This window comes from Artemia sp. Qi Xiang Cuo, chromosome 6 (genome assembly GCF_049724085.1).
Source record: "Artemia sp. Qi Xiang Cuo chromosome 6, ASM4972408v1, whole genome shotgun sequence".
In the NCBI taxonomy this organism is placed as follows: Eukaryota; Metazoa; Arthropoda; class Branchiopoda; order Anostraca; family Artemiidae; genus Artemia; species Artemia sp. Qi Xiang Cuo.
In genome coordinates, this window is record NC_142799.1 from 37,585,606 (window position 1) to 37,607,893 (window position 22,288).

Sequence of the window (22,288 nt, forward strand, 5' to 3'; positions counted from 1 at the left end):
GAAAAAACAGGAATTTTCTCACTTTGTTGGATGTTTTCTGGACGGTTATGAGTGTTGGTCACTTTATTTGATGTTTTTCATGGATGTCAACATCAATTTATGTCTTTTTTATGGTTTTTGTCAGTGAGAATTTGAAAAACAGGAAATTTCTCACTTTGATGGATGTTTTCTGGATTATTGAGTCTAACGGGGACCGGGGTCAGTGACATCTTCTTTCAAGATCAATTGATTGTTGTTGTTGTTGTTGTAAGTGCATGCTCGAGGCGAATGTTATGCCGTCCAGGAATCCTGGAAACAGTTAGATCACGTGTTTCTTTCTCATCCAATCAGCGAGTCGGATACATATCCCTTCTCAGCCAATCAGAGGCTTGCTTGCATGATTTTCCCCGTTACATAACAATTCACCCTTGAGATTTCGTATATAACGGGCATGCAATGTGATTAAATTATCAGAAAGTATTTTGACACAGTTCAAACAACTAGAATGGATAATATTGATGAATTAGAAGCCTTGGCAACTTCAATTTACCATGTAAGTTCTGTTTTAGTACATTTTCATTTTTTATTTTCAAATAAAATTATTTTCCTTGGTCACCCTCTAGTATATTCAGGTAAATCCCCTCCCCCCTCCCACTCTAATACAAACATCACTATTCAATCTTTTATATTCGCTAGAAAACTTAAAATATGTTCCTTTTACCCTCAAAACCTAACCCACCCCCCATTGTTTTTACAATCAAAATTATCGCAAAAAGAAATAATTATCTTTTCGATAAATTTAGCTTTTCTCTATTGTGATTTAAAGTGTCCACTGACTTCTACCAATTCTTAATGCAATATGCCGCTCTGGTTTGACATAATGAGTTTTGTCCCCTTTTCCTATGTGTTTATGAACGCGGTGCTAAGACAAAGGAACTTTTTCTCCGTTAAATTAAAAACACATTTTTCAGACAATTGAAAAAATTGATCGTAGTCCTATGCAATGCTCTATTTTGGAGAAGTGAAATGGATTATTTTCAAAGAGATTGGACACCAATCTGCTGCATGGGATGATATCATTCGGGGGGGGGAGGGGGTATTTTTCCATGTCTTTTCTCAGGAATATTTTCCGTGGGGATCATTTTCCTCTGGCTGTTTTTTCTGGGGGTGGACGTAAATACCAGCTACCGAAAAAGGATAAGGAAAGATTAAAAAATACCGCTAATACTTTAAATGCATCAAACGAGGCATGCTCAATGCAGATTATAACCAGAAAAGAACAGAAACGCCTAAAAATAAGAAATTCTTCAAACAGCTTAGAAACAAACTAGGCCGACTTTTATAGGCTGAATTTTGAACGGCTCAGTGAGCCGTAATTCATCTTTCTCAGATTCAAACGGATGCGATATCTTTCGGGGGTGGGAGGGGGTATTTTTCCATGTCTTTTCTCCGGAACATTTTCTGTGGGGATTATTTTCCTCGGGCTGTTTTTTCTGGGAGTGGAGGTAAATACAAGCTACCGAAAAAGTATAAGGAAAGATAAAAAAATGCCGCTAATAATTTAAATGCATCAAACGAGGCATGCTCAATGCAGATTAAAACCAGAAAAGAACAGAAACGCCTAAAAATAAGAAATTCTTCAAACAACTTAGAAACAAACTAGGCCGACTTTTATAGGCTGAATTTTGAACGGCCTAGTGAGCCTTAATTCATCATTCTCAGATTCAAAAGGATGCGATATCTTTCGGGGGGGGGGGAGGGGGTATTTTTCCATGTCTTTTCTCAGGGATATTGTCCGTGGGGATTATTTTCCTCGGGCTGTTTTTTCTGGGGGTGGGGGTAAATACCAGCTACCGAAAACGGATAAGGAAAGATAAAAAAAAAATACCGCTAATGTTTTAAATGTATCAAACGATGGCATGCTCAAGGTAGAGGGTAGCCTGAGCATAACAAACACGCAAAAACATAAGAAATTATCTGCCCAACTGAGAAGCAAACTCGACTAACTTTTATAGGCTGAATGTTGAGCTGCTCCGAAAGCCATGGTTTTTCTTTAACAGATTCAAAAGAATGCAACTAGTATATTCCGCGAAATTTTTTTACTATGTGCTTTACTGAAATGAGACAAATACTTTTCTAGACAAGTGATTATGGTTAGTGGGGGGGGATGGGGTACTAATTTTCCTTCTTTAAAAAAAGGGGGAAATTATTTTCCAGACTAAATTTTTTCTCTTCTTTAAGGCAAATTTTGAAGAATGTCCTCTGCCACCAAGTAAAAGAGCCAGGGGTAATAATGCGGCCCCTGCGAAGACAGCAGATTGTGAAGAATGTCCGCCACCACCCAGTAAGAGAGCAAGGGGTAATAATGCGCCCCCTGCGAAGGCGACAGTTGTCCAATATGGTCGCTGGCCGAAGCCTCCTAAACATGTGTTACCTGACCAAGCCGCAGCCCAATCTGCACAGGATTGTAACATCGATGGTCCATCCACTAGCAGGAAATTCAAAAGTGAATGGGCAGCTTCATACACGATGGCGAGTCGCGCTCCTGGCAAAGTCAATGCCCCATCAACACAAGGTCCGCCGATGGTACACCATGCTTCGCCTGGGCCTTCCGGCACTCAAATACTGCCCTCGGACTTTGCAAATGTGAGCATTTTTTCTCAGCCGATCTTATAGAAATATATAAAAACAAAACTTTTATTTTCAACCTAATATAAACTTATCTCAGCGGGATATTAAAATATTAACCTCTCGCCCCCCCCAACCATTGTTTTCTCTGCCCCCCCCCCTCAGAGATATCTAAATATAATGTATTTTTTTTTTGCTTGTCAAACCGCTCTTTTTTCTAATCTTTGGTATTTTCTCTGTTCCCCCCACTGCACTGTTGCTATCTCTTCGCCGCTATCTCATAAGCGAATATTATTCATGGGTAATTTCTAGTCAATTAATGCTCTCCACTATGAAACTCTGTGAATGCTATTTTTTTCAAAATTGAATATTATCTAGTTTGAAGAGAAGAAGGAACTGAGAGATTATTCCCACTTATCTATCTTTCACATATGAATCCCATCATTTGCTCAAGGATATTTTTAAAATAGATTCCAATATAACAAACCCTTGCCGAGATTTTCGCGAGGGGAAACATTGTTGACAATATACTGAGTTAACGGTTCCCGGCATTTAATTGCGTATTTTCCTGCCTGTTGAAGTTCAGTCTTGGAAATCGGAACACTCGCGCGGCGGCTTACAATATTTGAGAGCTAATGAGAAGTTCACCGAACCTGTAGAACTGGGAATTAGAGAGAAATAGTGACTTATGCCGTCTAACAATATTTCAAATTTTGAACATTATGTAAAGGGGCTGGGAGCCATGCGATGGGGGTCTGGAAGTGCCCGGGAAGCGCTGCGGGAAGCATTACAGAAAGCGCTGCGGGCCCTAGAAGTACCGCGGGAAGCGCTGCGGGAAAGCGCCGCGATGGCCGGCTCGGAGGGGGGGGGGCATTAAATAGTAGAAATTGGGAGGCGAGTTGTTTGAACAAAATCAAATGGTCAATTTTATGTAAAGCGGCGTTTTAGATTTTCGTTAAGTTGAATTTTCTTTCAGTTGAATTAACCAAATGCTACTATGTGCATACTGCTACTGCTACTACTAAGCGCGTTTTAAATAATAATCCAAATTTTAAAAACAGTAGGGGTTATTTGAACATTTTGAAAATAAGCTATTTTTCATTTATAGGTTGCTTTGGTCCCATATTCATTGTCTTCGTCATCATCAGTTGGAGAAGGAGAGGACCTCTCCAACAATTCACTGGAAATACCGTCGTCGTCGTTAAAATTTATGAGTTTTTAGATGATTTTTTAAATTTATATAATATCTCAGTTGAGCAGGGGGGCTTGAGCCCAAACACGCTACAGCTTTTGGACGATTTTACCCGGGAATTAACAGGGAATCCTCTTCCTCCTCCTCCTCCAGCCCCCGATAACCTAACGAATCCACTTCAAACAATTGAAGTGGAGCATTCACATACCCTAAAGCTTGAACAACGTGTGGGTGGGGGAGTTGATAATAGCCACGCGGGGGAGGGGGGTACAACATTTCCAGACTTTCAGATGTCAAATTCAATATTAAATAATATAGTTGTCTACACTGCGACTTTTGGGGATCCTTTTAAGTCACTTATGGGGGGAAAATATGTGTGTGATCCCGTAGAAATTGTGCATGACTATGTAGATAAAATTCGTGTACTGCTGGAGAACCAAATTCAGTTGTGGGGGAGGGATTCAATTGAGTTTTCAAGTGTTTTAAAGGGGTTTTATTTAAATGAGGGGAAAAGCGAAGTTTATTATGATTATGTACATTCCGAGATACGTTTAATTTATCCAAATTTAAAAAATTTTGAGTGTGTTTTTTCGGAGAGGGTAGGTCAAATTATAACGCATCTTGAAAATTATAATGAGAATGGGAGTGGGTCTGTGGTTTTATTTATTGAAAATTTAAGTGTGAATATTTGCAAATTTAAGAAAGATTTTATTTTAAGAGGGGGGGGGGGGGGCAGGTGGGGGATATGAGAGGGAGACTTTTTTAAAGTGTAATACAGATCTTGAGTGTGTTAATGGTGTCAAATTAACTTTACTCGACGCAGGTCATCAATGTTTCTATTACGAACCCATACTACATGCAGTTGAACTTATAGCACGTTACACCAAAACGACAAAGATTAAAAAGTGGGCCGTACATGAGAATTACAAGCTTAATTTTCCAATTGTATAGTTTACATGTTTAGAAGGGAAATACCCAGTAACGCTAAGATCTATTGAAATTTTTGAAAGGGCTAAAGCCCATTTAAATATCGGCGTTACTGTGGTTCCGTATGAAACTGAATTTGAAGATGGGGTTCGTTTAAAAAAGAAGGGGGTGGTCTTCCCTGTAAGGGGCCCGTCAATTGATTTGGTCAGACACTGGGTTTGGTTGTTGTATACACCCCCATCTAGTGACCTTGCCAATTCAATTGGCCATTTTAACCCGATCACAGACATCAGTAGAGTTCTGGGGGAGGGTAAGAATAAGGGGGTATGTTTCTACTGTCCAACATGCCTCTCTAGATTTTGGACTGATTTAAAGCTGCAAAATCACATGAGGCATTGTAGCCGACATGGCTACGAGACAGTGGAAGCGGTTTCAGGGGATAGGGCCATTTTACGTTTTAAAAATTTCCAAAACACCCTCCTCCAGTGCAACAAAATATCTTTGGACTGTGAATGTAAGCTGGTAGAGGTGAATGATTTCCAATTTTCAAATCGAATTAAAGAAAATCAAGCTACTGCGGTGTCCTATGCTCATGCGCAAAGACATAGTTCTAACACTACGCGATTGTTAGAAATAGCAGAAACTTTGGATGAGGGGGAGTGCATGATCAAGGCACTGACTAAACTAATTGGCACCACTAATGGTGCTATTTCTAGTTTGAGAAATACACATTATCCAATGGTGTTGTCTGCAGATTATCGTCTCGCGATTAAAAATCAAAAAATATGTTGGGTTTGTAAGAGGGAGTTCGTAGAGGGGGTTAAGGGGACTAAAGGGAAAAGAGGGGGTGGTGGGAGGGGGAAAGTCAGGGATCATAATCACTTGTGGCAGGAAATATCTTCAGGGGGTAGTAATTTTAGAGGGCTAGCGCATCAATCTTGTAACTTAAATGTTAGCCAGCAGTTTTTTATCCCTCTTTTTATCCACAACTCAAATTACGACTTAAATTTTATTTTACCTGCACTGGCACGTATGTATAGAGAAAGAAGGAGAGTAGACAGTCCATGGGTAAACAGTTCATTTACCTATAACATTATTTCAAAATCTGCCAGAAAGTTATTGCTTCTCGAGCTAAAATCACAGGCAGTGGATAATGAGCATACGTGTTGGAATAAAATCAGGTTTTTAGATTCCTTTATTTTTTTTCCCAAGGTATTGAGTCAATTGATTCAAGTGCAGAAAAGTGACAATTTTGATAGCTTTCCCTTGCTTAAACAGCACTTTCCAGACAGTGAAATTTATGACCTGTTGACCTGCAAAGGTATATATGCATACGACTATTACTTTTCTGGCACTCGCTTAAGTGAGGTGAAACCACCTTCAATTGAAGAGTTCTAAAATTCACTGACCAGTAGTGAATGCACATCCGAGGAATATGAGTTTGCCAAGAAAGTATGGGCTAAAGGTGGAATTGTAAAAAATGGTTGGGAGTATTGCTAAATGTACTTGGCCAGAGACGTTATAACTATGTTAGACATAGTCTGCAAGAACACAGACCAAATCTATTCAGAGTTCGGGTTAGATATAGGCTACTATTTTTCAACACCAGATTTGGTGATGGATTTGACTTTAAAAATTAGTTGGGAGGAAATAGGCCTAATCACAGATGTAGATCAGCATCTTTTTGTAGAGCGTTCAATGAGGGGAGGGTATGTTTTTCATGGGGACCGCGTCTTGTCAACCAATCCGAGCGGACAAAACAGCACCGGTGCAAAGTCAAATGCAGTGTTCTTGGACATGAACTCATTGTACCCCTCGGCAATGTCTCACTAATCTTTGCCGTATGGGAACTATAAATGGCTTGAGAATCCTTATGAGTTCCCCAAAATTACCACCGTCGAGGACAATGGGCCACAAGGATGGTTCTTTTAAATTGACGGACACATTCCACTGGCGCTTCATGACTCCGTCAAAGATTTTGTTTTTCCCTGTCTCGATCGACCCGTGAGCAGGGACTCATTGAGCCCCTAGAATCGATCAGTAGTTGAGGATATAGGGATGCACTGGACTCCCTCTAAGCGAAAACTGATTGCTGATTTGGACCCTAAGGAGAATATCGTTGTTCACCATGTGCTTTTGCACTGGATGGTGAACAATGGTTTCAAGATCACCAAAATACACAGGGTCCTGCAGTTCAATCAGCGACCATATTTAAAGATTTTTATCGCTGCGACGCTCTCGACGAGCGATAAACGCTCTAGGGCAAACTTAAAGGTGGAGAAGGAAATGTACAAACTCATCCTAAATTCAGCGTTTGGCAAAATGTGTGAAAGCGTACGTAACAGATCTCGCTGCGACGTCGTGACTGACCCTCTAGAGTGTGCACGATTTATTTCCGACCCCAATTTTACATCGTTCACAAGCATAGAGAATGGCATGGTTATTCCACACAGGCGAAAGCGAAATGTGGTACTGAACAAGAATATAGCGGGCGGCAGTTCAGTACTGGAAATTTCCAAAAAGCTCATGTTGTCGTTTTTTTACAATGTGTGCAAGGTGCAATGGCCACGGGAGGGGGAGGTTCAAGTTTACTATGGGGATACAGATTCTCTGCTGATAAAGGTAAATGGGACCGAAGATTTATTGGTTGATCTAGAAAAGGGGGAACACATCAGCTCGCGGATGGATTTCACCAACTGGAATCCATCACTCTACCCCGAGTTGGTCAAATGTCAAGCCCCCAACCAACTATTAATGTTAAAATCAGAGACGGGGAGTGATTTGATATCCAGGGGGTTGTTCCTGAGCCCTGAAGTTTATTGTGTTAAAATTAAGTGTGGAGATGAAAAGAAGGCGTGTAAAGGGGTGCCTACTCATTTTGTAAAGATCAATTTCAAAATGAGCGTGTACAGAGACTGTGTAGAAAGTAGCCTAGTGCCGAGAGCACAAGTGCTCGCAATTCGCTCTCTACAGTATAGAAATTATACTGTGAGAGTGGAAAAGAATGCAATGTCGTGTATATCTGACAAAGTCTATGTGCTCGAGAATGGTGTGAGTGTCCTGCCTCATGGCCACTATCGTATTTCAGACCGAGTTGAATGCATAGACTATCGCAATCAACTTGGTCTGGATAAATTAACCTAACCTGACTAATCAACTAACCCAACCACTAACCACCACCACCAACCCATTCATAAATTAACTAACCACCACCACCAACCCGTTCATAAATTAACTAACCTCAACTAACCCAACCACTAACCCGTAGCAGCAGTGACGACAACTATTGTACTGTTTTTCCACCGCGGTTCCCGGGGGGTGGGGGGCCCTTCCCGCGGCCGGCTCCCGGGGGATGGGGGGTCCCGTCCGCGGTTGGCCTTCGGCCCCGCGGCCCCCGGGGGGGGGGTGGGGGGTCCCGCCCGCAGCCGGCCTTCGGCCCCACGATCCCCGGGGGTTGGGGGGGCCCCATTTTTAAATTCATAATGTTCAACTGTGCTAGTTCAATTTTCAAGTGTTTTTTTTTAAGTGTTGTTTTCAAGTGTTGTACAGAAAAGTGTGCTACTGTGTGTACTAATGTACATAAAGTGTTGTTGTATAGAAAAGTGTTTAAAGACAATAAGTGTTGTACAGAAAAGTGTTGATGGATAAAAAGTGTTTTTAAAGACAATAAGTGTTATTCTTGATGGACAAAAAGTGTTTTTATTTATGTTGAACATAAAGTGTTATTCTTATGTTGTTGTTCATGTTGAACAAATATAGTTTTCATGTTGCCAAAATAAATGAACATGAAATATTGTCAGGTTCTTGTTGAACATAGTGTTATTTTATCGTTGTTGCTCATGTTGAACAAATAGAGTTTTCATGTTGCCGAAATAAATGCTGCCATGAAATATTGTTTTTTTTTGTCCTTGTTAACGTAGATAGATCTTTGGGAAAATTACTACTGCTATTACTTATTCATTGGACACGTATGATTTACAGTTAGTTACAGTCCAACTGTTGTCAGCAGTAGCAGCAGTAGCATGTATCAATTTAAAACACCCTTCAGATCATTTCTGTGTGGTCCCTTAATGTCGGGGAAAACAGCACGCTTAGCTAAAATAATTCAAAATTGCTATAAAATGTTTTTGGAAAAGCCGAAAAAAATCTACTATTGCTATAGTATTTGGCAGGAGTCCTACGATAAAATAAAAGCTATAGCCACAACCATACCAATACAATTCATACGGGGACTTGATGTTTTCAATAGTATTGAATCGAACTCGTGGTTGATTATTGATGATTTGGATGAATCCATTGAACAGTTCTCACAGGAAATGCTACAGCTGTTCACTGTTTGCTCTCATCATGAACAGATTTCCATAACCCTAGTTCTACACAATCTGTTTCATCAGAGCAAATGTATGCGAACCCTTGCTTTGAATTGCACTATCTATATTATCTATCAAGTCGTTGGGGATTCTAGCTCGCTCATAAATCTCAATAAACAGGTATACCCAGGCACTCCGAAATTTCTGTTGTCAGTGTAAACTCAGGCGACTAATAAACCCTACGACTACATTTTGCTGGATCTTAATCAGAGCACACCCGAGGATCTACGTGTAGTCACCGACATTTTCAACAAAGAAATTACAGTATATCTTCCAGTGAACAGTAGAAAAGACTATTAGTTGGCGTTATGACACTGAAGAAACTACACGAACAACGGCCTTTATTTTCCCTTTTAGACACTTCAAAACCATAACTAAAAATAAACTAACTAAAACTAAACTAAACTATACTAAAATCTAAACTAGAACATTAAAATAAAACTAAACTAAAACTCCAAACTAAACTCTAGATAAAACTCTAAAGTAAAACGAAAACTCTTAACTAAAAAAAAAAACTAAAAGTAAACTAAAACTCATATGTAAAACTCTATCTAAACTAAAACTCTAATCGAAAAATAAACTAACTAAAACTAAAATAAAAATAAATTCTGAACTCTAAACTACTAAACTATAACTCTAACTAAAACTAAACACTAATCTAAAACTAAACTAAACTAACTAAAACTCTAAACTAAAGCTAAACACTAATCTAAAACTAAACTAAAATTAAACTAAAACCGAACTAAGCTACTAAATTAAAACTAACTAAAACTCTTAAGTAACACTCTAGCTAAACTAAAACTCTAATCTAAAACTAAACTAACTAAAACTAAACTAAAACTAAACACTAATCTAAAACTAAACTAAATTAAACTAAAAATATAACTAAAACTCTAAATAAAACTAAACATTAAACTAAAACTAAACTAAAAAACTAAACTACTAAACTAACTAAAATCTAAACTACTAAACTAACTAAAATTCTAAACTAAAACTAAACACTAATCTAAAACTAAACTAAATTAAAGTGAAAATCTAACTAAACACTAAAATAAAACTAAACATTAAACTAAAACTAAACTAAAAATCTAAACTAAACTAAAACTAAACTAAGCTACTAAATTAAAACTCTAAATAAAACTCTTATGTAAAACTCTAGCTAAACTAAAACTCTAATCTAAAACTACTAACTAAAACTAAACTAAAAATAAAGGTAATGAATAAACTTAAAATAAACTAAAAATCTAAACTAAATACCTAATAAAATAATAAACTAAAAATCTAGACTAAATAACTAAACCAAAACTAACTAAAAATCTAAACTATAACTCTAACTAAAACTCTTAACTACTAAAGTAACTAAAATCTAAACGAAAACTAAACTACTAAACTAACTAATATCTAAAATACTAAACTAACTAAAAATTCTACACTAAAACTAAATACTAATCTAAAACTAAATTACATTAAACTGAAAATCTAACTAAAACTCTAAAATAAAACTAAACGTTAAACTAAAACTAAAACTTAACTACTAAGCTAAAACTAAACTCTAGCTAAAAACGTTAAACTAAAACTGAACTAAAACTAAACAAAATATAAATTATAACACTAAACTAAAACTAAACTAAAACTAAACTAAAAATCTAAACTAAATTAAACTAAAACTAAACTTCTAAACTAACTAAAAATTTAAACTGTCTAACTAACTAAAACTAAACTCTAAAATACTAAACTAACTAAAAATCTAAACTATAACTCTAACTAAAACTCTTAACTACTAAACTAACTAAAACTCTAAACTAAAACTAAACATTAATATAAAACTAAACTAAACTAAAACCAAACTAAGCTACTAAATTAAAACTCTAACTAAAACTCTTAACTAAAACTCTAGCTAAACTAAAACTAAACTAAAAAACTAAACTACTAAACTAATCAAAACTAAACTACTAAACTAACTAAAATCTAAACTAACTAAAAATTCTAAACTAAAACCAAACACTAATCCAAAACTAAACTAAATTAAACTGAAAATCTAACTAAAACTCTAAAATAAAACTAAACGTTAAACTAAAACTAAAAACTAAACTATAACTAAACTCTAGCTAAACTGAATTAAACTGAAAATCCAAATAAAACTCTAAAATAAAACTAATCGTTAAACTAAAACTAAACTTAACTACTAAACTAAAACTAAACTCTAGCTAAACTGAATTAAACTAAACAAAATATAAATTATAACACTAAACTAAAACTAAAAACAATTACAATGAACTACAACTAAACTAAATTTCTAATCTAAAACTAAACTAAAAATAAAGGTAATAAATAAACTTAAAATAAACTAAAAATCTAAACTAAATAACTAATAAAATAATAAACTAAAAATCTAAACTAAACTATACTAAAGTAAAACTAAACTAAACTTCTAAATTAAAACTCTAATAAACTTAAAATAAACTAAAAATCTAAACTACAAAATTAACTAAAACTCTAAACTAAAACTACACACTAACTAAAACTAAACTAAACTTCTAAATTAAAACTCTAATTAAAACTCTTAAATAAAACTCTAGCTAAATTAAAACTCTAAACTAAAACTAAACTAAAAAACTAAACTACTAAACTAACTAAAATCTAAACTACTAAACTAACTAAAAATTCTAAACTAAAACTAAAGACTAATCTAAAACTAAACTAAATTAAACTGAAAATCTAACTAAAACTCTAAAATAAAGCTAAACATTAAACTAAAACTAAACACTAATCTAAAAATAAACTAAATTAAGCTGAAAATCTAACTAAAACTCTAAAATGAAACTACACATTAAACTAAAACTAAACTAAAAAACTAAACTAAACCTAAACTAAACTGCTAAATTAAAACTCTAACTAAAACTCTTTAGCAAAACTGTAGCTAAACTAAAACTCTAATCTAAAACTAAACTAACTAACACTAAACTACTAAACTAACTAAAATCTAAACTACTAAACTAAACTAAAAATCTAAACTACTAAACTAACTAAAATCTAAACTACTAAACTAACTAAAATTCTAAACTAAAACTGAACACTAACCTAAAACAAAACTAAATTAAACTGAAAATCTAACTAAAACTCTAAAATAAAACTAAACATTAAACTAAAACTAAACTAAAATCTAAACTAAACTAAAACTAAACTAAACTGCTAAATTAAAATCTACCTAAAACTCTAGCTAAACTAAAACTCTAATCTAAAACTAAACTAACTAAAACTAAACTAAAAATAAAGGTAATAAATAAACTTAAAATAAACTAAAAATCTAAACTAAGTAACTAATAAAATAAACTAAAACTAAACTAAAAATCTAAACTAAACTAAACTGCTAAATTAAAACTCTAACTAAAACTCTTTAGTAAGACTCTAGCTAAACTAAAACTCTAAACTAAAACTAAACTAAAACTAAACTAAAAATAAAGGTAATAAATAAACTTAAAATAAACTAAAAATCTAAACTAAGTAACTAATAAAATAATAAACTAAAAATCTAAACTAAACTAAACTAAAACTAGACTAAACTTCTAAATTAAAACTCTAATTAAAACTCTTAAATAAAACTCTAAACTAAAACTAAACTAAAAAACTAAACTACTAAACTAACTAAAATCTAAACTACTAAACTAACTAAAAATTCTAAACTAAAAATAAACACTAATCTAAAACTAAACTAAATCAAACTGAAAATCTAACTAAAGCTCTAGAATAAATCTAAACGTTAAACTAAAACTAAACTTAACTAATAAACTAAAACTATACACTATCTAAAATTGCTAAACTAAAACCGAACTAAAACTAAACAAAATATAAATTATAAAACTAAACTAAAACTAAACTAAAACTAAACTAAAAATTTAAACTAAACTAAAACTAAACTAAACTACTAAACTAACTAAAAATTTAAACTGTCTAACTAACTAAAACTAAACTCTAAACTACTAAACTAAACTAAACACTAAACTAACTAAAAATTCTAAACTAAAACTAAACACTAGCTAAAAACGCTAAACTAAAACTGAACTAAAACTAAACAAAATATAAATTATAACACTAAACTAAAACTAAACTATAACTCTAACTAAAACTCTTAACTAAACTAAAACAAAACTAAAACTACTAAACTAAAACTAAACAAATTTAAACTGTACTAAACTAAAACCAAACTAAGCTACTAAATTAAAACTCAAACTAAAACTCTTATGTAAAACTCTAGCTATTCTAAAACTCTAAACTAAAACTAAACTAAAAAACTAAACTACTAAACTAACTAAAATCTAAACTACTAAACTAACTAAAAATTCTAAACTAAAACTAAAGACTAATCTAAAACTAAACTAAATAAAACTGAAAATCTAACTAAAACTCTAAAATAAAATTAAACATTAAACTAAAACTAAACACTAATCTAAAAATAAACTAAATTAAACTGAAAATCTAACTAAAACTCTAAAATAAAACTAAACTAAAAAACTAAACTAAACCTAAACTAAACTGCTAAATTAAAACTCTAACTAAAACTCTTTAACTAAAACTGTAGCTAAACTAAAACTCCAACTAAAACTAAACTAAGTAAAATTTAACTAAAAAACTAAACTACTAAACTAACTAAAATCTAAACTACTAAATTAACTAAATATTCCACACTAAAAACTAAATACTAATCTAAAACTAAAATAAATTAAACTGAAAATCTAACTAAAACTCTAAACAAAACTAAACATTAAACTAAAACTAAACTAAAAATCTAAACTACTAAACTAAATAAAATCTAAACTACTAAACTAACTAAAATTCTAAACTAAAACTCAAAACTAAACTAAAACAAAACTAAATTAAACTTAAAATCTAACTAAAACTCTGAAATAAAACTAAACTTTAAACTAAAACTAAATTAAAAATCTAAACTAAACTAAACTAAAACTAAACTAGACTGCTAAATTAAAGCTCTAACTAAAACTCTTTAGTAAAACTCTAGCTAAACTAAAACTCTAATCTAAAACTAAACTAACTGAACTAAAAATAAAGGTAATAAATAAACTTAAAATAAACTAATTCTCCAAAATAAAACTAACTAATAAAATAAAACTAAACTAAAAATCTAAACTAAACTAAACTAAAACTAAACTAAATTGATAAATTAAAACTCTAACTAAAACTCTTTATTAAAACTCTAGCTAAACTAAAACTCTAAACTAAAACTAAAATAACTAAAACTAAACTAAAAATAAAGGTAATAAATAAACTTAAAATAAACTAAACTCTAAAATAAAATTAAACCTTAAACTAAAGCTAAACTAAAAATCAAAACTAAACTAAAACTAAACTAAACTGCTAAATTAAAACTCTAACTAAAACACTTTAGTAAAACTCTAGCTAAACTAAAACTCTAAACTAAAACTAAACTAACTAAAACTAAACTAAAAATAAAGGTAATAAATAAACTTAAAATAAACTAAAAATCTAAACTAAGTAACTAATAAAATAAACTAAAACTAAACTAAACTTCTAAATTAAAACTCTAATTAAAACTCTTAAATAAAACTCTAAACTAAAACTAAAGACTAATCTAAAACTAAACTAAATTAAACTGAAAATCTAACTAAAACTCTAAAATAAAGCTAAACATTAAACTAAAACTAAACACTAATCTAAAAATAAACTAAATTAAACTGAAAATCTAACTAAAACTCTAAAATAAAACTAAACATTAAACTAAAACTAAACTAAAAAACTAAACTAAACTAAAACTAAACTAAACTGCTAAATTAAAACTCTTAACTAAATCTCTTTAGCAAAACTGTTGCTAAACTAAAACTCTAATCTAAAACTAAACTAACTAACACTAAACTAAAAAACTAAACTACTAAACTAACTAAAATCTAAACTACTAAACTAACTAAAAATTCTAAACTAAAAACTAAACACTAATCTAAAACTACAAATCTAAACTACTAAACTAACTAAAATCTAAACTACTAAACTAACTAAAATTCTAAACTAAAACTGAACACTAACCTAAAACAAAACTAAATTAAACTGAAAATCTAACTAAAACTCTAAAATAAAACTAAACATTAAACTAAAACTAAACTAAAAATCTAAACTAAACTAAAACTAAACTAAACTACTAAATTAAAGCTCTACCTAAAACTCTTAATTAAAACTCTAGCTAAACTAAAACTCTAATCTAAAAATAAAATAGCTAAAAATAAAATAAAACTAAAGGTAATAAATAAACTTAAAAAAAACTAAACACTAAAATAAAACTAAACATTAAACTAAAACTAAACTAAAAATCAAAACTACTAAACTGCTAAATTAAAACTCTAACTAAAACTCTTTAGTAAAACTCTAGCTAAACTAAAACACTAATCTAAAACTAAACTAAACTAACTAAAACTCTAAACTAAAACTAAACACTAATCTAAAACTAAACTAAAATTAAACTAAAACTGAACTAAGCTACTAAATTAAAACTCTAACTAAAACTCTTAAGTAACACTAGCTAAACTAAAACTCTAATCTAAAACTAAACTAACTAAAACTAAACTAAAATAAAGGTAATAAATAAACTTAAAATAAACTAAAAATCTAAACTAAATAACTAATAAAATAATAAACTAAAAATCTAAATTAACCTAACCTGCAATCCTCTTTTTCTAATATTTCCGGTCTCCTGATTGACTTAGAAGGAGATGTAACCGACTCGCTGATTGGCTGAGAAAGGGGATGTAACCGACTCGCTGATTGGCTGAGAAGGAAACACGTGATCTAACTGTTTCCAATTCCTGGAAACTCTTAACATTCGCCAAACAACAAATCAATTGATCTTGAACGAAGTGTCATTGACCCTGTTCCCCATTAGGCTCAATAATCCAGAAAACATCCAACAAAGTGAGAAAATTCCTGTTTTTTCATTCTCACTGACAAAAACCATAAAACAGACATAAATTGATGTTGACATCCATGAAAAACATCAAATAAATTGACCAACACACATAACCGTCCAAAAAAAACATCCATAAAAGTGAGAAAAATCCTGTTTTTTCATTCTCACTGATAACAAACAGACATAAAAACATGCATAAATTATGTAAAAAAGTTGTAGGTGGCAGCAGGGGTGAGGGATTGGAGTATAAGATAGCTTTCTACTTATATATATATATATATATATATATATATATATATATATATATATATATATATATATATATATATATATATATATATATATATATATATATATATATATACATATATATATATATATATATATATATATATATATATATATATATATATATATATATATATATATATATATATATCTATATATATGTATATATATATATATATATATATGTATATATATATATATATATATATATATATATATATATATATATATATATATATATATATATATATATATATATATATATATATATATATATATATATATATATATATATATATATATATTTGTCATTTTAATGTACATAATGCTGATATTTATTCCTTAAAATCTTAATTAATTTTTGATTTCTTAAAGTTATAAAAGTTAAAATATTTAAAATAATTTTTTTCAGCAAAGTACAAATCATGTTCTGGCTTTTAGAAAGCATAGGGTTTAGAATCCTACTTAAATTAATTTCTGCTTGTTTTGAGTTTGACTTATTTTAATTTCTGTTTGTTTTGACTTTCATCTATTATTAATACTGATTTGTGGTAGTTGTATGCTTAGTAGATTATTTGATTATATTTTTGTTAATTTTTGGTTTAATGGAGTTCTTTAATTCTTTTTTTTTTAAAAACTTGTTTTGTGCAAAAAGTTTTTTGATTAATTTCTGTTCGTTTCATATTGACTTAGTCTTTTCAGGGAGAAATAGTCAGCCTCTTCTGAAGTTAAACAACCATCCCTTCCATTAAAACCTTTAACACTCCCTGGGCACCACTTACAACCCTTGTCCCTAGTCTTTGGGGTTTGTTTCAACCCCAAAAGCCTTGTTATATGATATTTATACTTTATAAGATATTTTGAATAGAATGGCTATCTCAAAATTTCTATTAGACGCATTTCGGGACAATATGACGTGTGTGTAGGGGGAGGAGAGGGTAGCTGCCCTCTGATCACTTTGACTATTAAAAAGGGCACTAGAGTGTCTGATTACCAATCCAACCCTTTGAAGTTTAGATGACCACATTTTCTATAAAAACCTTGTATGTCCCCAGGGCCAAATTTACATCCTTGCCCTGAGGGCTGGGGGGATTTATTATCCTCGAAGATTTAATTTCCAGACTTTTCTAATAGGCTTAACAAAATGGCTATATCGAAATTTTGATTGGAAATGTTTGAGGAAATGGTAGGCGTGGAGGGAGGCATTTGCCCTCTGACCACTTTCGACTAATAAAAAAGGCATTAGTCCTCTCAACTTCCAATCAAATGAGCCCTTTTTAAAGCTTCTATGACGAAACTTTATATAAAAACCTTATATGCCCCAAGGGTATAACTCACGACCCTTATCCTGGGGGCTCGGGGGGAGAGGGTTATCAACCTCAAAGACATAATTTCCTAGACCTTTCAACCACGTCGAATAAAATGGTCATATCAAAATATTGATTGGAAATGTTTGGGAAAATGATGGGCTGTGGGGGGGGGCGATTCTCCTTCTGATTACTTTCGACTATTAAAAAGGGCATTAGCCCTCTCAATTCCAAATCGAAAGAGCCCTTTTTTAATTTTTTACGACAACACTTTCTATATGAAATGATATGCCCTCAGGGCATAACTTATAACCTTAGCCCTGAGGGCTATTGGAGGGTTCTCAAACTCAAAAACATAATTTCTAGACCCTTCAACTTTGTTCAACAAAATTGCTATATCAAAACGTTGACCGGAAGCGTTTGGGGAAATAATGGGTAGGGGGGCATTCGTCCTCCGATCGCTTTTGACTATTAATAAGGGCACTAGCCCTCTCAATTCCCAATAATAAAAACCTTATATGCCCCCAGGGCATAACTTAAAACCCTTGGATTGTGGGGAGTTGTCATCCTCAAAGACCCAATTTCTAGAACTTTAAACTACGTTAAACAGAATGGCCATCTCAAAATTTTAATTGAATGTGTTTGGGCAAATGGTAGGTGTGAGAGGGGGTTTAGTTGCCCTTAAATCATTTTCCACTATTAAAAAAGGTACTAGCCCTTTCAATTTCCAATCGAATGAGCCCTTTTTGAAGTTTCTACAACAACACTTTCTATAAAAACCTTATATGCCCCCAGGGCATAAGTTACAACCCGGAGGGCTGTGGGGGGGGATGTTGTAATCTTCAAAGACCTAATTTCAAAACTTTCAACTATGTTGAAAAAAATGGCAATCTCAAAATTTTGATTAGATCTGCTTGGGGAAATGGTGGGTGCCCCCAGTGCATACCTTAAAACCTTAGCTCTGAGGGCTCTGGGGGGAGTTTCATCCTCAAAGACCTAATTTCCTGAACTTCCAACTACGTTGAACAAAATGGCTATCTGAAAATTTTGATTGGATGTGTTTGGGGAAATAGTTTGCGTGAGAGGGGGGTTAGTTGCCCTCCAATCACTTTCTACTTAAAAGAGCACTAGCCTTCTCAATTTCCAATAGAATGAGCCCCTTTTGAAGTTTCTACGATAATGCTATCTATAAAAACCTTATATACTCCCAGGGCATAACTTAAAACCTTTTCCCTGGGGGCTCTCGGGGGTTTGGCATCCTCAAATACATAATTCCCAGAACTTTCAACTACGTTGAACAAAATGGCTATCTCAAAACTTTGATTGAATGTGTTTGGGGAAATGATGGGTGTGAGAGGGAGGTTAGTTGCTCTCCATTAACTTTCGACTATTAGAAAGGGCACTAGCCCTTTCAATTTCCAATTAAATGAGCCCTTTTTGAACTTTCTACGACAAAACTTTCTATAAGAACCATATATGCCCCGGGGTAAAACTTACAACCCTTGTTCTGAGGGTTGTGTGTGGGGGGGGGGTGGCATCCTCAAATACCTAATTTTCAGAACTACCAACTACGTTGAACAAAACGAATATCTCAGAATTTTGATTGGATGTGTTTGGGGAAATGGGGGGCGTGAGAGTTTGGGGATATGTTTGGGGAAATGGGGGGAGGGGGTTAGTTGTTCTTCAATCACTTTCGACTATTAAAAAGGGCTCTAGCGCTTTGAATTTCCAATCGAATGAGCCCTTTTTGAAGTTTCTACAACAAAGCTTTCTATAAAAAAAAACTTCATATGCCCCCAGGTTATAACTTACCACCCTTGCCCCGAGGGCTGTGGGGGGTGGGTTTTCATCCTCAAATACCTAATTTCTAGAACTTTCGAAAGAACTTTAAAAAGGTCCCTAGCCATTTCAATTTTCAATCGAATAAGCTCTTTTTGAAGTTTCTACGACAAAGCTTTCTATAAAAACCTTTTATTCCCCCAGGGCTTAACTTACAACCCTTGCCCTGAGGGCTGTGGGGGGGGGGGGGTCGACACCCTTAAAGACCGAATTTCCAAAACTTTAAACTACGTTGAACAAAATTGCTATCTCAAATTTTGATTGGATGTGGTTGGGGAAAAGGTGGGCGTGAGAGGGGGGTTAGTTGCCCTCCAATCACTTTCGAATATTAAAAAGAGCACTAGCCCTTTGAGTTTCTAATCAAATGATCCCTTTTTGATGTTTCTACGAGAAATCTTTCAATGAAAACTTCATATGCCTCCAGATAACTTATAGCCCTGAAGACTGTGGGGGAGTTTCCTGCTCAAAGATATAATTTCCAAAACTTTAACTAGATTGAACAAAATGGCTATCTAAAAATTTTGATTGAATGTCTTTGGGGAAATAGTGGGCATGGAAGGGGTGTTAGTTGCCTTCCAATCACTTTCGACTATTAAAAATGGCACTAGCCATTTCAATTTCCAATCGAATGAGCCCATTTTGAAGTTTCTACGACAACGCTTTCTATGAAGACCTTAGCCTATATGCCCCCAGGCCATAACTTATAACCCTTGCCCTGAGGGCTCTGGGGGGTTGTCATCCTCAAAGACCTAATTTTCAGAACTTTCAACTACGTTGAACAAAATAGCTATCTCAAAATTTTGATTGGATGTGTTAGGGGAAAAGGTGGGCGTGAGAGGGGGGTTAGTTGCCCGCCAATCACTTTCGACTGTTAAAAAGGGGACTAGTACTTTGAATTTCCAGTCGAATGAGCTCTTTTTGAAGTTTCTACGACAACACTTTCAGTAAAATTCTTATATGCCCCCATGGCATAACTTACAACCCTTGCCCTGAGGGTTGTGTGGGAGTGTCCTCCTCAAAAATATAATTTATATCTGGAAATCATATATGCTGAACAAAAATGGCTATCTCAAAATTGTGATTGGATGTGTTTGGGGAAATGATGGGTGTGAAAGGGGTGTTTGTTGCCTTTCAATCACTTTTGACTATTAAAAAGGGCACAAGCCACTCCAATTTCCAATCAAATGAGCCCCTCTTGAAGTTTATACGACAACTCCTTCGATACGAAGTGCCCTGGTCTAAATAAATAAATAACACGTTGTGCCAACATCGTTCTTTACTTTACGCGATTGCGCCGCCTATGATTTTCAAAACTAAAAATCATGTACAAGGATTTGTCAACTGCAGCTTATCAATAGCTGTATGATTGATCTCAACTAATTATTTAGTTATTTTATTATTATTGTTAAGTTATTTTATTATTAAAATATATATTATTTTCAAATATATATTTCATTGAAAAATTTTAGTTAAATCTTAAATTCTTTCATTATTAAATATTTAGCTATTATTCAATAATCAAATTTTTCTATTTTCCTATCGATGAGAAGGAAACGACTAAAGATTACTTTTTTTATAATCCCGATGAAATTCAGCGCTGTTTTTGCAAATCGGCTCCGAAAACCAGAAAATTTTTCAAGCTCAAATCGGCGCCGTTTCTTTGCAAATCGACACTGATTTACCGAATCGGCGCTGAAAAAGCTACGTCTGTTCTAGCCTTTAGACTGGGTAGCATTGCTACAGACCCACAGGCTAAAAAATATTGCTTCCTTTAATTGTTTAGGGGAAAGATTACGTAAATTGTTCGTTCAAAGAGAATAAACAAATGTTAATGAGGTGATGTTCTGTAAGAGAAGGCCTAGTTAAATACGAATTTATCACTTAATCATAAACACTTCACAACGAAATTAATGAGTGCAATTAACAATTATATTATTTTTTCTCTCTGTTGTGTCTCCATTAAAAATCACAATAACAATATCATATTAAAACCTGTTTCTCTCAGTCTTTGGGTAGTTATGCACCATGATAATTACAAGGTGCCGTAAAATATGTCGGTAAAATATTTAAAATATCAGTAAAATGCATAAAATAGGTAAACTACCAATTTTAGGGGGTCCGAAAAATTATGGAAAAATATGAAAATACCCAATATACCGTTACCAATTTTACCATTAACAACACTAGACGGACCTCACCTTTCCCCCTCTATGTTTGACTATTAGCACCGTCGTATTTTACTGTGCTTAATTATGTACTTACATCTCTTTATTTACACTTCCAGATATAAAACAGTTCCCAACAAAATGGCTGAAAAGACAAAGAAAGAGAAGAAGTCGAATGAAGAAATTGTGGCTCATTTTCAAGCACTACGTCAAACACAAAGAAATTTAATCAACAAATTACAAGAGCTAGAGATGGATCTAACTGAGCACAAGTAATTATTTCTTTTGGTCCTCTAGCTTTTTAATAGGCCATCTAACCAACTGTATTAACTTTTTATTTATGCTTAGCAAGTTTTGTTTTTAGCGCCAGCAAGATTGATGATGCACTTCTAATCTAAGGTGATTATCAGTTTAGCTTGTGTATGATTGAAACTCTACTTAAGGAAGTCTACCGACTTCTGTTTCTGGGGATTAATCTTTTCAAAACTACGTTTCACATGGCAATCTTTTGCCATATAAAGTTTTCGCTAAACGCTCCTGCTCGTTAGAAATTAATTAGTGATTGCTGTAAGTTATCCTTATCAACTCAACTCTTGAGGAATAATAACTGCAATCTCCTCAGTAGGGGTGGAAAAGTTGGGTTCAAAAGGTTATACTTGCAG

At 33.1% G+C, this 22,288-nt stretch overlaps 1 protein-coding gene across 3 annotated transcripts in view; it reads left to right on the plus strand.

Annotated features, from left to right (window-relative positions):
• Window positions 1-22,288, plus strand: part of LOC148951190 (prefoldin subunit 2-like) — a 77,502-nt gene that overhangs the window by 20,581 nt on the left and 34,633 nt on the right. For all 3 annotated transcript variants that reach the window (XM_089090174.1, XM_089090176.1, XM_089090175.1), the window contains exon 2: window positions 21,746-21,898. In XM_089090174.1, coding sequence (XP_088946300.1) covers window positions 21,768-21,898 — 131 coding nt within the window. In that variant the 5' untranslated portion in view covers window positions 21,746-21,767. The remainder of the gene's footprint in view (window positions 1-21,745; window positions 21,899-22,288) is intronic.